General features: G+C 42.9%; 1 protein-coding gene across 1 annotated transcript; it reads right to left on the minus strand.

Annotated features, from left to right (window-relative positions):
• Positions 1–533: 533 nt before the first annotated feature.
• On the minus strand, positions 534–14,332 carry LOC104547912 (cohesin subunit SA-2-like; the record flags this gene model as incomplete). The annotated part of the gene is made up of 11 exons (XM_010193782.1): positions 534–628; positions 1,046–1,194; positions 2,242–2,416; positions 3,415–3,605; positions 7,046–7,174; positions 7,266–7,420; positions 8,611–8,712; positions 9,561–9,712; positions 11,457–11,625; positions 12,332–12,421; positions 14,255–14,332. Coding segments are annotated over 11 exons (1,485 nt in total), but the record flags the coding sequence as incomplete, so codon positions are not given.
• Positions 14,333–15,640: the final 1,308 nt, after the last annotated feature.

The raw sequence follows: 15,640 nt of genomic DNA on the forward strand, positions 1-15,640 counted from the left end.
CCATCACTCAAATATGAAAAGAAAACATTTGTTCAACTTCAGGGGAAAAAAAGTAATTTAAAAAGTCAAAAATCAGACAAGACCTTCAAGTGTGGCTCTTAGATCCCAGATAACCAGAGCCACTGAAAATCAAGAGGTTGCCTGAAGCACTGCAAAAAAAACCAACTGTCTGCCAAGCACTGGGTTTACATTCTATGAGAAGTCCAGAGAGCAGGAGGAAATACAGGAGGAAAACCTGAAGGAACCGCCGAGCCCCCTGCCATGGCTGACACAGCAAACCCTTGGAGAACATAGGACATAGGCTGCAGCACAGGAAACCTCATGGCCTCTTTATTATTTTTATTTCCCCCTTTCAGTACAGTCACTGCTGCATAACCCAGGGTGCCCTTGCACTCCACCGTCCCAAAGGGTGAGAATTTCCCTGCTGCAAGAGCCCATGTCAGGCTGAGCTGAGACCCAGGCCAACAGCTGCGGTTTTGACAAACCATTGCCTGATCCCAAAGGCAATTGGTGCCCACAAGACAACCCCCAGGCTATGCTGGCTGCCACTCCAAGCCCACAACGTTCCCATGCTTCCTCTCAAATCCCAGCTGGGTTGGGGAGAATTTAATCTCCACAAGAGCCTTGACTGGAAAAGGGCAAGAAACGAGGCAAAAGTCCTGGGCTTGCAGTGGTCAGACCACATTTCCGAGCCTTTCGATCTGAAGAGCACAATGCAAACACCATTTCTGAAGCAGACATTTCTTGCAGCCACACAGCAGTGCCACCTCTGCAACGTGGCAGTATCATGAAGCAACTGCAGCAAACAGTTCTTCATCAAGGAGCTTCACAGTATGGTAAAAATAAAAATAGGAAACTGGATCCTCCTCAGAGCACACCCTAGCTGGTGTTCAATGTAGGTAAGGATGGCTGGATCCTACAAGTAGAATTTCCTTAAAAATGCAGATCAAGCTGAAGGAGGAGACTACTGCTGCAGCTGGAAAGGGAAGAGGGGAGAACCCCTTTTCTCAGCCTGGAAGGGGCCACAGAAGAGCAGCCCCTTTACTGGTAGATGGGTACTCGTGAGATTCTGAACTCACATTCACCCAAGCCAGAATTACCTGCTCTGCACCAACCACGTCAACATCAACATCTTCAACTGTGTCTTCTGCTTGGCCCTCCTCTGAGGCATCTTCTGTCTTAATCTCATCTTTGCTGGGAATAAAAAAAGTGAAGTCTTGAGAAACTTTATAACGGAGGTTGCACATTGCACAAGCATTTGCTTAAGGCAGAGCTTCACACATTAAGATTTCACACATTAAGATCTGCTGCTGAGATATCCATGTAAGACAGCACAAAGTTTCTGACCCAGTGCTTCCCAGGTAAGAAAGAGGTCATGCTCCAAGGAATTTCCACTAAAGCAGCTCAGAAACAAGACATTCATTTAAACAGAAGCTGGATCTGTAATCACATACATGTTCAATAAATTTTGGTTCCATTTTACTTGTATTCACCTGGTCCATTCAACAAGTGTCCCAAAATGTGGAAAAGCATGCGTCTTTCTGGGATCCGTGTTTCATCTTTTAACTTACCAATATGGGAAATGGCACCTACCACCTCAACAAATGAACTGTGTTAAAGGAAAATATCCCAACTGAGCACTTCGGGTGCTTTACAGAGCTCAACAGTAGACTCCAGGCTCCCTATTTCTGCAATACCTCTCTTACATTCAAGTTCCGTGGGGTTTCACTCAGGCGCGTGTGTGTGCTGCACACAGACACGCACCTCTCTAAAAGAAAGTCACCAGTTACACAGCAGTGAAGACAAGAATCTCTACTACTTGAATCTTGCAGAGATGAGAATCCTCTTTCATTTCCAGAGGTGCAGGAAACTCTCATCATCAGGCTGCAGCAAACAGCCAGGGAGTAGCTCACACCACAGCCCTCTAACAGGGACCAGAGACAAGAGAAGTGGGACAGGGAACCCTCCTCCTTCCTTGGCTTTTTCTCTGCACACTCGGTATTAGTCCAAGAAGGCACAGGACAGTGTGGGACAATCAGGCTAAAGCAGCAAATGTGGATACTGGGCTGAGGACAACCCGTCCCTGGGACACAGCCCATAAGAAAGACAGGAAGGGCACGCACTCTGTGCCCTTTGCCCATGGAGGTCTTAATACAAAAAACAGAAGCAGAGGTGGATAAAGAGAGACCCCAACCATACACCAGGACACGTGAAGGAGCTTGTAGGACATAAAACTCTCACCAGCATCTTCTCCGCAGCCCTCCTGGACAAAGGAATGGCAAACGTTCCTGCAAGTGCGTCTCCCGAGATTTCAGCCTCTTTCTGCTCTTCCCTGGCGCAGAGGCAAGCTGGGAAGCACGCTGCAGGGCTGGAGCTTTGCTCGCTGCTTCAGTCTGGCTGGGTTCAGGCAGAGACCCTGTAAAGACAGTGAACAGACTCATCCTCCAGCCCCACTCTCCAAGGTCTCGAGATGGGCATTTCCAACATGATGTTCCCCACAGCGCCGAAGCAATGGGGCCAAGCTCAAAGGGAGATTTGGAGCAAAGCATTCATTTGCTGAAGGAACCAGCCAAAAGGAGCATAAAAGAAAACCAATTTACTTTGCCCACTGGTCATTTTTGCAACCTAGATTTATGGTCTTGGCCCTGGTTCACAAATGCTCTCACTACTGCTGAGTCTGTATAACCCTCAAGAAAGGAGGGCCTTTGGGACACAAGGGAACAAGTTTTCTGCAGGCAGGTCACTGAAAAGAAAATTTCTGAGAAAGGATGAGAGAGAAATCAAAGGATGCTCTGGAAAATTTCCCTATGCACTTAGCATTTTTACTGGCAATTGGTGTCATTGTGGCTGTACTACATTTAACCAAGTCTCACCATACCAGTGGATATTACAGATTTGAAAAGTCCATGAGAGCTCCTAAAGCCTGGATTCAGCCCACCTAACTGTAACTCTTTAAGTTAGGAGCATAATCCTACTGGCTCCCTAGAAATGCAACACAGAGAAAGACCCCAGAAGATGATTTGGCCCAGATCACCTGGGCTGAAAGTGTGAATCACCTTCTGGAAATACCTGTCCCATCTCAATTACCTACAGAGCATTAAGCAATAGCACCCTTAACTTAACAACTGAAAGCAATGAACCAAGTCTCAATGGCGCAGACAAATGCCAGAGCTCGGTACAGAGCAGAATTCAAGATGATCTGAATTTGGCTCACACAAAGTCTCCAGACCAGACTTCCTGCTGGAGAAGAAGAGGCTTTAACAACAACAACAAAGCTGCAGGCAAAAGCCACGGTTCAAAGTGGAAAGCCCACAACAACCACCACACTGTGGTACTGCTAAAGCAATGCATGAAGTGCAGTTTTTGCTGGGACAAAGCAAATGCAGCTGATCCAGAACAGGGGAGTCTTCATACCATTAGACAATTTCCTTTTAAAAGAAGACGTCTTAGATGTGCCCACAGGGGACCACTCTCCTGGACTGCCGAGGACAGAGCTCTCCTCATCTTCACTTGCCAGTAAAGAGTTTCTGTACCAAATCAACGGCTGCCATTCATCTCCTCTGCAAGGCAGGGGTTCTGCTACGTACCTCTGTAAGTACGCATGCCTGGAGAAAACAAAAAGCAAGCACAAGAAAACTCAGTATCTTTCCCCTCAATATCTAGGGAAGCTATTGCTAGAAACACATTTTTCCTTTACTCTCCAAAGGTGCAGACAGAAATGTTAAAGAAAAAGAAAGGGTATCCCTTTTCACAGAAATATCCAACATTTGAATATTCATTAATATCTGAATACTTAAAATGCAAATGTCTTCAAAGCTAGAAGAGTGCTTGAATTTTAGCATTAGAAACAACACTCAGTTCACAGGAATTACAGAATTACATCAGTCTCTAGAAAGAATTTCCTGTGCAGGGAAAGTCACTGCCAATTGCTGCTGCCAGGAGCAGCCTGAAGGGAGCAGAGCTCTGCGAGGATGCGCTCCTTCTGCTGGTGGCCCTTTTCTGCCTTGCAGACTACAATGCAAAGGAGATCCCAGGCAAGAGATGCCCCTTGTGATTCAATAGTACAGTGGGTCAGGAAATGGGGTATTTAGGCCATGAATGCCTGTTTTGTCAAAATCATAAAAAAGACCAACCAATGAAACCACTTTTCTATAACATAATCTCAAACGCTCAGGTTCCCAATAAAATTCGTAGTGACTGCAAGAAGCAGTTAACAGCTCTGCAGCCACGACAACGCACAGGGTGTGGGGAACATTGGTTCAAATCCCTCTTCTGCCTGACCCAATCCAGAGACCTGACACAGGGCCTCCCTGAGTCCCAGGTGAAGCCATCGCCTGTTCTGGAGCAAAGAGGTCTCCTGCAAACATAGGGCATCTCTGACAAAGCCTTTCTGACCTATTCCTAGTTCACAGCGATAAGAAAAGAAAACCAAAGTCTGACTCAGGATTAGAAACTGGATATTCACATTTCAGCTCATCACTTTAAAATCAAGCCCAGTGCTGTTAAAAACAGAGCCCACCTTAGCAAATACCACAAGTGACAGCTTTAACGCCAGCCTGCACAGTATTATTACTCTTCCTTTGATTAGGAGTGTGGCCTGGCAAATATCAGACATTGAATTCCCTTTGCAAAGCAAGAAAACCGGTGCTGGGAGGAGGTTGGGGTACGTACCAACTCTGAAACTATTCGAGTCAGGGACCCTGGGGGCCCAAGGGACCCAGAAACCCTGGCAATGGCATTTGTTGGTTTCGAACAAGCACGCATTGTAACTACTGTTTTAGGGTCTAATCCAACTGCTATCAATGTCAGTGGAAAGACTCCAACCGATTCACGAATCAGGCCCTTCGTGCTGCTTGTTATTCAATAATTCATTTCTTGTGTGTGTTTTGAGGAACAGAGCAATTCACAAGTCAGGTATTTTACTGCTACAGCCTGGGCAATTACAGGGGAGGAAGTTAAAATCCATATACTTTGATGGCGTTGAAATATACTCCTTTCTAACAAATGCCCATATTCTGTATCTCATCTGTTACAGGTACATTCACATACGTTAACGTACAGACCTGGACATCAATCCTATGACTAATAATAAAAATGAAAATAACCAGATGTTTATTTCTAAAAGTTCATGTTGACCTAAAACATTCCACCCAGTAATTTATGATGAAGCTAAACCTAAATATTTCTAAGAGGAAATATAATCTCCAGCCTCTGCAAGGCATTTTAGGCCTCCCGGAATAGAAACTGTTACTCTAGAAACACTGTTTGAAAGTAGTTGTGGATAAAATCGCCATTTCCCCCCTTGTGAATTTTATTGTTTCCCATTTGTTCCCAAGAGCAGTGGGAGGGCCCAAAGCAGTAAGACCTGAAGTCAAAGAGCATTAATGCCCTGCTAGGTTCTGTATTTCCCACTAAAGTTTTCAATGAATAAACCTACCCGAATGTATCTAATACATTCAGGAATATACTTCTGGAGTATCTCCACAGGTCAAGAAGCTAAATTTAGCCCTAGGGAAAATATCATCAGTATTTAGCTATAAATCTGCCCACATTAATCATGAAATATTTTCCTTTTGTTTAATCAAAAAATACCCCTCAGAGGTAAACGAAATGACAGAGTTTTTCAAGGATGGATTAACAGAAAACTACTTATTGCACAAGTGTCACCACGCAGATGATAATAGGTCTTTAAAACCCAGGTAACACTGACAGACTTGTACAGAAACCACAAAACCAATTCTAGTCATAGATCCCAAAGATTCTCTCTGAGAAAAATGCAAGAACAGAAAGGGAAGTAATCACTACCCATAGATTATCCACTTAATTGTATCAGTATACATCAAATATTCTTCTTCTGTATTTTGCCTTTTGGATTTGAATCAATTTTTTAAAAAAAATTTATCAACTGGGTAGCTCATCATTACTAATAAATCGTATTTCTCATGTAATAAGAAAGTTGACATTTTACCACTCTTGACCCTTGTAATATAAAAACTGGTTGATGATTCTCATGGAAGTTAATCTCCAATTTAAGACACAAAAGCACACAAGTTACACAGAACTCAGCAATATGTAGTTGTTGGGTATGGGTTTTTTCTATTGTTGCTGACTTCTTCTTCAAAGCACAATTTTTCCTGTCAGGTACTAGAATGATTTGCTCAGAAATTCAAACAGGCAGATGTGTCTTGATGTTTCATCTTACATTGCCATGTCTTCATATATGCTCTCAGGAAAATTAAAATAGCTGTTAAATATTTTGTAACAGTTTTTACAGTATCTGTAAATAGAAGACTGAAGTGCAGAGATCCACATCGAAAATAAGCAGCAAATAGCAGAAAGAACATTACTTCCTTCCCAAAGACAACTGGAGTTGAGGCAGGTGAAGGAGGCAGTAAAAGACATAATCATACATCTCTCTGTTCAGATGGATAATGTCCCATGATGCAAAAATAAGCCTATCATTCTGATATTATTAAATGTAAATATTTAAACCACTGTAAAACACAGGGGCCCAACTGGAGCAGGGCATATTCCCCTGTAGTAAATTCTTGAATTTAAATATCCCAATTATGAATAGTTTCATGTATATTTCTGTTCCAAATATATTCCATGTAACTCAGGTAATTCAGTCCTGAAGCGATGGAATGAGATCATTGCAAAATAATGATCTGGACATTACCTCTTCCTCAATCTTTTCTGCTTTACTTTTCTGTTCAGCAAAGCATTCCTGGCACTCCACCAGCCAGTCAAGTTGCAAATCTCTTCCACTAAGTTAACACTGTCTTTCCCTTAGAATTGCCACATGTGGCCACAATTATGTCTAAAAAGGATCCAGACTGCATAATGCACATACAATCCGAAATAACTACTACTACAAAATTCTACAGGTGTGTCTCAAACTAATTGCCTCAGGGGCAGATTGACTGATTTCAAAAGTTCTCTGAAAAGCCCTCGAGCAACTTCTGTAGCACTGAAGGTCAAGTGTCCCACGCACAAGGATACACAAAACACAGACTGTGCATGACTGTGCAAGAAGTTAACTTACACTAGTCTTTTGTCAGGCTTTAGCAGCTTGTTGGAAAATTCGCTGATGATTAACAGAAAGCTCAAGTTGGGAGGCAAGCATTTTCCATCTATTCCAGTAGCTCCTTGAAAAGCAAATTCAATCCCTTCCCTATTGGATGAAAAAACAGAGAAGAGATTAATAAAACAGACAAGCAGCAAAAGCGATGACCATGGACAAAGTGATGTTACATGGCACATACTTGTGTATCATGGCTATAGATTCTCTAGATTTCACCTGGTCCCAGCCAAACGTTAGTGAAAAGCGACGAGCCAGTTCTTTCATATTTGTGAAGGAAGCAGAGGAGAAGTCTACACCACTGCTGCTGTCTTGGCTTTCTGCATGAGCCTGAAACAGCTGCAAAAGAAGTCTCAGGTAAGCAACCATATGTCAAGCCTTGCACAACAGCAGGTAAGTCCTGTGCTTCAGAAGCACACAGCTGGAACAACAAGAAGGAACTGATACCAAGGACACTGTTGTGCTTAACAGATAGGCACAAATAAAAAAAGAAATTATATGTGCACACAGAGAACTGATTCCTTAAGATGTTGCCTCCACTAACTCCATCTCCTGTGGGGACTTCTGCATCAAGCTCAAGAGGTCTAATGTGCCTGAGTGGCTTTTGGAATATCAGAATGCAGACATAAAGCAGCAAGTTTGGCAGCAGCATAGTCCAGTTTCTAGGAGTGAGACTGGGTCAAAAGCAAGTCTCAAGCCAAAGTAACTGTTTTGCATTTTTTTCCTAACAGAACATGGAGGTAGCTTGTTCCCTTCAACCTGTTAACTTTCAAGGTCAGGCAAAGGCCAAAAAGGGCCTGTTGTCTATGTGATACCTAAACACCAAGTCCTGACTATGTCAGCAGAATACATGTAGCCAAATGCTGCTTAGCCTCATGTAAGCTCAGATTTCAGGGGCTACTTCGCAGATCTAAGCCCCTGGCAATGTGCGTGAAATAAGCAAAGGTCATGTATCAGTACCCCCTGGGAGGAGCCTGCTCTGTGGCTTACAGCACGACTCCAGGCAAAAAGCAGCTCTGGTCATGGGCAGTGTCGGCAAAAGCAGCTGCTAAAATAGCTAAGTGGCCTCGCCAGTCAGCAGCTGCAAGCTCCAGCAACTGGGACCCTTCAGAAGACCTACACCCCACTTTCTTTCAGAAAAAAATACTGAAAATACTGGGGATTAGAGCTGGCCAGCCACAGGTACCTTTGTGGTTCCTCAAATTCAATAGGAATTGAGGTAGTCCATAAAACACAGAATAATATCCTTAACCTCAGTTAAGGTTAAGAAACACCTACTGTGTCCCGAGAAACACACTGTTAAAATCAAGACAAAAAAATCTTCCACAAAATTGCATTGAAAACAGATGTGATGACTGAAAGGAGTTTTAATTATAACATGCAAAACCAACATACATAAAGTACAATCTAGAAAACCACTTCTTCCACCGGGTTTTTAATGAATCTGAATAATTATGGCAAGGTAGGTAAAATATTCCAATATGAACACAGCTGTCATGAGAGCCCCTATCCTCTTGCTTTAACCTTACCTGCTGCAGACAGAGGATCAGTGTCTTGGCACTCTGAATTTTGTTATTGTGCCTGGTCCTGCTTAACGTTTCTTTAATTATGTCTCCAAAATCATTGTAGGTCTATGAACAGCAACAAAACAAATGAGAATTAGCATTCCCCTTCTTTAGCCCTGGGACTACACAACACACACGACTCTGTTCGTGTCACACAAAAAGTGTATAAAACACTCTCAATATCAGAACACTCAAGCTAAAAGATGAAAAATGGACTGTTTATATTATTTCATATGCAAAGAAATGCTATGGTCCTATAAGTGTAACGTGAGGATTAAAATTGCACTGAAATGGTTAATTATTTATTACAGCAAAAGAACAAAGCCTAGTCTGGAGAGAAATAGAGAGTTTTTTGTATTTAATCAATGCTTGCCTTAGGCCCAATGAAGTCAAGAACAGGACCCATATTTGGGTATTTCCAAAGTCCTGTTGGTTGACTCAAGGCAACTGCCCACTCTCTGCTGTTCTCAGCCCTCCTGAAACCCACTCCAGAGTGGCTGAAGCTCTGCCAGTTGTCTAAACACCGAGGCCCATGTGAAATCTAGGCCACCTGCACTGGACTGTGTGAGCTGTATGAAGTAAGATAACCGCATCAATGTGAGAATCTCCAAGTTAAACACCCTCCCAGCCATGAACGGCTGCTTTGCAATGGCCTCTCTGGAGAAGCCAAGGAGCACATGTTCAGACAGGCATACCCTGTACCCTATTTTCAGCTATTTTATCTGCAGTGAGGTACCTTTGCAGAGCCAAGGGGAGAGATTTGTCTGACTCTTGCTTGATTGTATAGCCCTTTTGAGATTACACAAGGATTCTGAGCCGTAAGACTATTAACCCCACATCTTTCACAAACACTGGAGTCACTTCCAGAAACTGAAACGCACTGATAGGCAAAGCAACGTTATCTAAAACGTTACCTTCACATAATGCTTATAGATCTCAGCAGCCGCAGTCATCTCTACCACATTATACACTATTAACTTGCAATATGCTGCAAGAAGACTCCGCTTTTTGTGCAAGTCGTCAAGTTTGCAACTTTCATCCCTTCTCTCTTCCTCTTCTGTCAGGTCTAGGGAAACAAAAGCATCAAAACTTTGTTCTACTACTTTATTCAAGATATCTCAATTTTAATGACCAACTTTCATCCAAATAGCACAGACTCGGCTGTTCAGTCAACACGCTAGGCAACAGATGCTAGTGCTCATTCCTGTCAAAGCTTGCAGCTGATGACAGTGAAAATGAGTTATTTCCACAGTCTTCTACTCTGATCTTCATAGGGCTTTCACATTTCTACTAGTCAGAATCTCCTTGTACACCACCACTCACAGCTACAGAACAGAACAAAACAGAGTGCAGAATAAAAGGCACAAACACACCAAAGGGAAGAGACCAGACAAATTGCAACCACATTGAGTTTTTTTCCCTAGAATAACACAGATGCTAGAAAACGAGTACATAGTTCATCGGAAACCCTACGAAAGTTTCCACACACAGTCAACAAGGTTCAGATGAAACTCTCCAAGTGGTTATCACCACAAGTAAAAGAAAAAAGTCATTTCATATCATTGAGAATATACTAAGCCTCTGGAACATAGGTTAATTACTGCCTGGATAACTTGCAGAAAAACAAATACTCTTAAGAGCCTTCCAACACAGCTACAAAGGTGCTTGGGGAGAGCTTCTTGCAGCAGGAAAGCTGAGATAGATTCTTTCCTGCTGCAAATGTAATCTATCAACAGCCAAAGGCTTCAGCCTTTGACCTATAATTTTGATTTGTTTTGATGTGGACTGTTTCTGCTTCTAGCCCAACTGTGGGCTTGGAAACAAACATAACGCAAGTGACTGATCAGAAGTATCTGCAAATTGCAGTTAAAACTCAAATGGAGCAGCTGCCAGCTGTGCACACAGACAAGCACACCCATAGCATGACGAAATCACTTGTTCAGGCAGGAATCTGCAATGGGATGACTGGGATCCTTTGTAAGAAGGACTGAGAAACTGACGGCATCATACAAAATGAGTTTGAAACAGATCTCGGGCCATCTAACCCAAAATAGGATCAGATTTATCAGTTTCATATACACAACACAGGCAACCTGAAACATAACCTGTTACAAAAACTCCCATGACTAGGATACTGCAACCTACTTGAGCAATCTTTTCTATTGTATTTCTACTTTTACCAATGAGGATTCTCTTCTACTATCTCCCTGTGGCAATTCAGGCTCATCACCTCTTGCATATCAAAGTGTGGTGCACAAACTGAACACAGCACTCCATCTGAACAGATGAAGGGCAAGAGTTTGACAGAGTAATCCAGAATAATGCTTGGCTTTTCAAAGCATGACACTTGAACTCAGCCTCAAAACCACAATGAGCTAACAAGCAATTTTCAAAACACTCCCAAAAGAACACAGCCTTCAAAATAACAGCCTCAATATGGCATCTAAATGTATTTCAAAAAGGCAGCAGAGCAACAAGTACCATTTCCCACTAAATCTGACCCACATCCCCCAAATCAAGATCCACCACTACTTTACCCTGATGGCTTAGAAGTGTCCATGCATTGACAGAGTCACACAGTAACACTGCAAGGCCTTCCTCTAACATCCTCATCCATACCACCAAGGTCAGTCAAGCAATTACTTTTACATTCTCACCCATCCCTGCATTTCGTCAGCCCTCTTTCTTTACAACTAAATTGGCAGCTATTTCCTGTGGTTGATGCACAGAGGATACGGATTGGTGAATAACAGGTAGTTATAATAATAACAGTAAGCGGTAGATTTTCTGCAGCGATGAAGATGTCTTACCTTTGTTCTCCTCTTCTTCCTCCTTGAAAACATATTCCTGGATAAACAAAAGCAGTTTTTCCTGAAGTGATGTACTAGGAAGATAATCTAGCAGTCTGACTGCTTCTTCATTATTATTTGAATCCTGATGACTCAAAATCAGCAACCAGTCACAGAGTACCATGAAAGCCTGTGTCAAGCAAACAGCCAAAGAAGGATTTGAAGACCACGATACTTTTCATGCCAACTCCACTTTGCATCTCTAACAAACACTGCAAGTCACAATCCAGCTTCTATCCCACTTCTCCCTTGCAAGCTAAAGATTTTTCTTTGCTCCAGCATATGGTAAAATGCCACTGCTAAGCCCTTCCAGAACTTGTTCCATAGGCTATATAGCATATATAAATATTATGCATGAACACCACCTAAACATTTTCAAACTCCCATGGGAAGGAAGAAGAGCTCTATTATGCTAGAATATCTCTCCTTTAACACATAAACCACTGGAAAATTTATATTTTTTTTAATTTTTTAAGTAATATTCATAGCAAGGCATTAATAAAGCAATGATAGCAACCAGTACACTGATTAGTCTAATCAGAAAACACATTGATTAGCAACTGGCAAATTAAGTCATTCAGATTCAGGCCTTGCTTCTGCAGTTGGTCACATATCTACATTTGATTAAAGCACTAACCTTTGCAGTGTTTTAACTAACATAACTTTTCCTTTAAAAAAAAAAGATCTTCAACTATTTATTTTAAAGAGTTGTTTCTCTGCTAAGAGACAAAAAATTGCAAAAATCAGTAGAAGGAAATACTAGTATGAAAATAAAGGCAGGCATTTAAAAGCAGGACTGAGCATGAATGCCAGTTAAGTGATGGAGAAACACAAACCTTTTCTCTTACATCTTTTTCCTTATGGTGGAGAAAGCACATACAAATCTGACTGAAACGTCTCAGCTCTCTCCTTAGCGCAAAAAGGGTCTCCTAAAGACATATTTAGAAAAAGTGACAGGATAAAGATGTTAGGAACTATGATTCAATAGAGAATTACAGAACAAACAAAAGTTGCCTCTTTCTTCCACTGATACTATTCATTTAAGATAGCACAGCTGATGACATTATAAAAGAAGCTGACATCTCACAGCAGCAACAGCTTACTAGCTATGAACTACTTTAAAACCATGCCTTGTTTTCAGGCACAGTATCTGGGATAGAAAGGTCAATCCATAAAAAATACATATTCCCCCTACCCTGGTGCAGAAACGTGACAAACTCTAGTAGGACACGTGCATCTGTCACACTTGCTGAGGCTAGTGGTATTCAGCAAGTCACAAACTCTTTGTTTCTCCATCTGTAGGATGGGCAGCTCTTATAGCACATATTGCCTTATTCACTTCAACCTCTCCTTATAAAGCAATGATAATGATTTCCACTTCAGAGATGGAAAAAGAGTCAGAAAAACTCTGGTCCATCCCACATAATTTTCAGTGTGAATTGCCTTCTGGACTTGCTCTTCTCTATGCCTCCATAGACCACAGAGGGAACCCAGTTCAACTGCGCTGCTAACTTTGGCATTTAGAAACTTAGGCACCTCTATTTGTTAGGATGAATCCAGCAAGAGACAGTATTTGATTTGCCCACCGCCACATAAAAGGCTTTCTGATCCTTCACCAGGTCCCAGCTGTTGCACTGCACTGAGCTCGGAGCAGTCAATAGAAGAGGAATGCCCTTACAGGGGAGATGGATTTCATGCTATGCAACTGTATCTTTATAAGAAAGGGGATCTATCGCAGGGTGTGCTGAGAAGAAGTAGACCGCTGCGGGAGGAGGGGAGGGAAGAAACAGCCCTAGAGCTGCTGTCCAGGAAATGTTCTTTTTTGCTCTCTCTGCCAAGATCCAGATTTGGCCCTGCAGAGTGGGCCGTAACATTGTGCTTCCAATCAAAACCTGCTCCCATATGAAAGGCCAAATTAAAAAATGTGCTGCCCCATTATCAGTCAAGCTAACCCTGCCTGCCGAAAGGCAGAACGTATTAGAGCAGTGAGAGATGCGGGCATCTACACAGGAATGGAATGGGACGGGAATAGACAGTGAATCAGCCCCCAAACGGGTAACCTCCCGGCTAGCATTTCTCACGCAAAACAAGTGGCCGTGTCAGTGTCCTGCTCCCTACACACAGGAGCACCAGAGCAAGGGAACGGAATGACAGAAGCAGCACCACTCGATATGGTCAGAAATCACCATAAAGAGGAGCCGCAAAGGTACACATTCACATGTGAAGCAAAGCGTAAGAGTTTTCTCCTCTCTGACGTCTTAAACTAGACCGTCTTACAAAATATCTGCCAAAGCTTGGCACTTTATAAAAGCAGTTAAGAAAGCAGTCAGCTGATGAGAAAAGTACCACTTTCCTCCAAATTTCTGCCTGAAATATAAAAGTAAAACAAGAAAATAAAACCAAAGCAAAGCAGCAGGACTTCTAGGAGTTTTCACTGGAAATGCTTTTGTTGCTTAGAACAGGAAAACAACAAACTGGCAGTGGAACAAGTTCCTTATCTCCATAATGCCCCAGGAATTCAATGCACATGTTTGGCAGTAAAAATAGAGGTGAACCATTGTTCACTTACTGTCCTGCAGACCGAAGCAGCGTAAACACTTCTAAAATAAAAGAGGGCAAGACAGACAGAAAATGACTCCACTCAATTTGGTTTCCTCAAGAAAATAAACAAATTATCTTAGATTTATCTGAGAACAGAAAAGCAACTTAAACTTCTAGAAGCACAAGTCTGGGTTCCAAAATTATGTAGAGTGGCCAACCTTGGGAGAATTTTCCGAAACTGCAGCTAGTTGCCACAGGAGAGAAAAATACGTGCACTGGAGAGCTGGCAGGATCATCTGCAAATAAAAACACATGTCCTTTATTTACATGAAAGACTCAACAGCAAAAAGCTTAGGACTAAACAAAGCATCCAAGCCTGACATTCTGCATGCTGCTTGCCCGACCATTTGTGCACTGTAAGGTATTTGGACCCTGAAAATAAACTCAGCAGGTTTACATACAAGCAAACGTTGCCTCCTGAGACACTTCATTACTCAGGTGCTGCTTGTTTGTGCAGAACTCTGGCATCTCAATGAGTTCAGTGAAAAATAACCGTGTACCATAAAGGGTGTTCACAGAGGGATTTCTCTGCAGTCTTTGGTGAAAGGCAGACTTGTCCAGAGGGCAATTTAGAGTGGAAGCCAAACCTTGGTGCTCTGATGACTCATCTGAAGGAGTCTACCTCTGCTCAGTGGCTGCAGGCTCTCTCTACTCAACTAAACTTAAACCCTTGCCAAATAACCTCAAGTTCTCTCCTGAAAATGGGGGCTGATTAACATTCATGACTGCAAAAGTACTTCCCCTTGTTATCCCCAGATATATACCTTCACCTTGGCACGTCCAATGTTTGAGCTGAGGCAACCAAAAGGCTGCAGTTGAGAAAACTGGCAATCACAAACTATCTTCATCAAGAGTCAGTCTGCAAGCAACCAGTTCAAAGTACTGCAGTTTCTAGTTACATGTATCACAGAATCACAGAATCTCAGGAGTTGGAAGGGACCTCTAAAGATCATCCAGTCCAACTCCCCTGCCAGAGCAGGATCACCTAGACTAGGTCACACAGGAAGGCGTCCAGGCGGGTTTTGAATGTCTCCAGAGAAGGAGACTCCACAACCTCTCTGGGCAGCCTGTTCCAGTGCTCTGTCACCCTCACAGTGAAAAAGTTTTTCCTCATGTTCAGGTTGAACCCCCATGCTCCAGCTTGCTCCCATTGCCCCTTGTCCTGTCATTGGTGGTCACTGAGAAGAGCCTGGCTCCTTCCTCCTGACACTCGCCCTTTACAAATTTATAAACATGAATGAGGTCACCCCTCAGTCTCCTCTTCTCCAAGCTAAAGAGACCCAGCTCCTTCAGCCGCTCCTCATAAGGGAGATGCTCCACTCCCTCAGCCATCTTTGTGGCTCTGCGCTGGACTCTTCCAAGCAGTTCCCTGTCCTTCTTGAACTGAGGAGCCCAGAACTGGACACAATATTCCAGATGCGGTCTCACCAGGGCAGAGTAGAGGGGAAGAAGAACCTCTCTCGACCTACTAACCACCCCTCTCCTGATACACCCCAGGATGCCATTTGCCTATTTGGCTGCAAGGGCACATTGCTGGCTTATGG

The sequence above is a fragment of the Mesitornis unicolor genome, unplaced genomic scaffold, assembly GCF_000695765.1.
Source record: "Mesitornis unicolor isolate BGI_N332 unplaced genomic scaffold, ASM69576v1 scaffold53921, whole genome shotgun sequence".
Taxonomy (NCBI): domain Eukaryota; kingdom Metazoa; phylum Chordata; class Aves; order Mesitornithiformes; family Mesitornithidae; genus Mesitornis; species Mesitornis unicolor.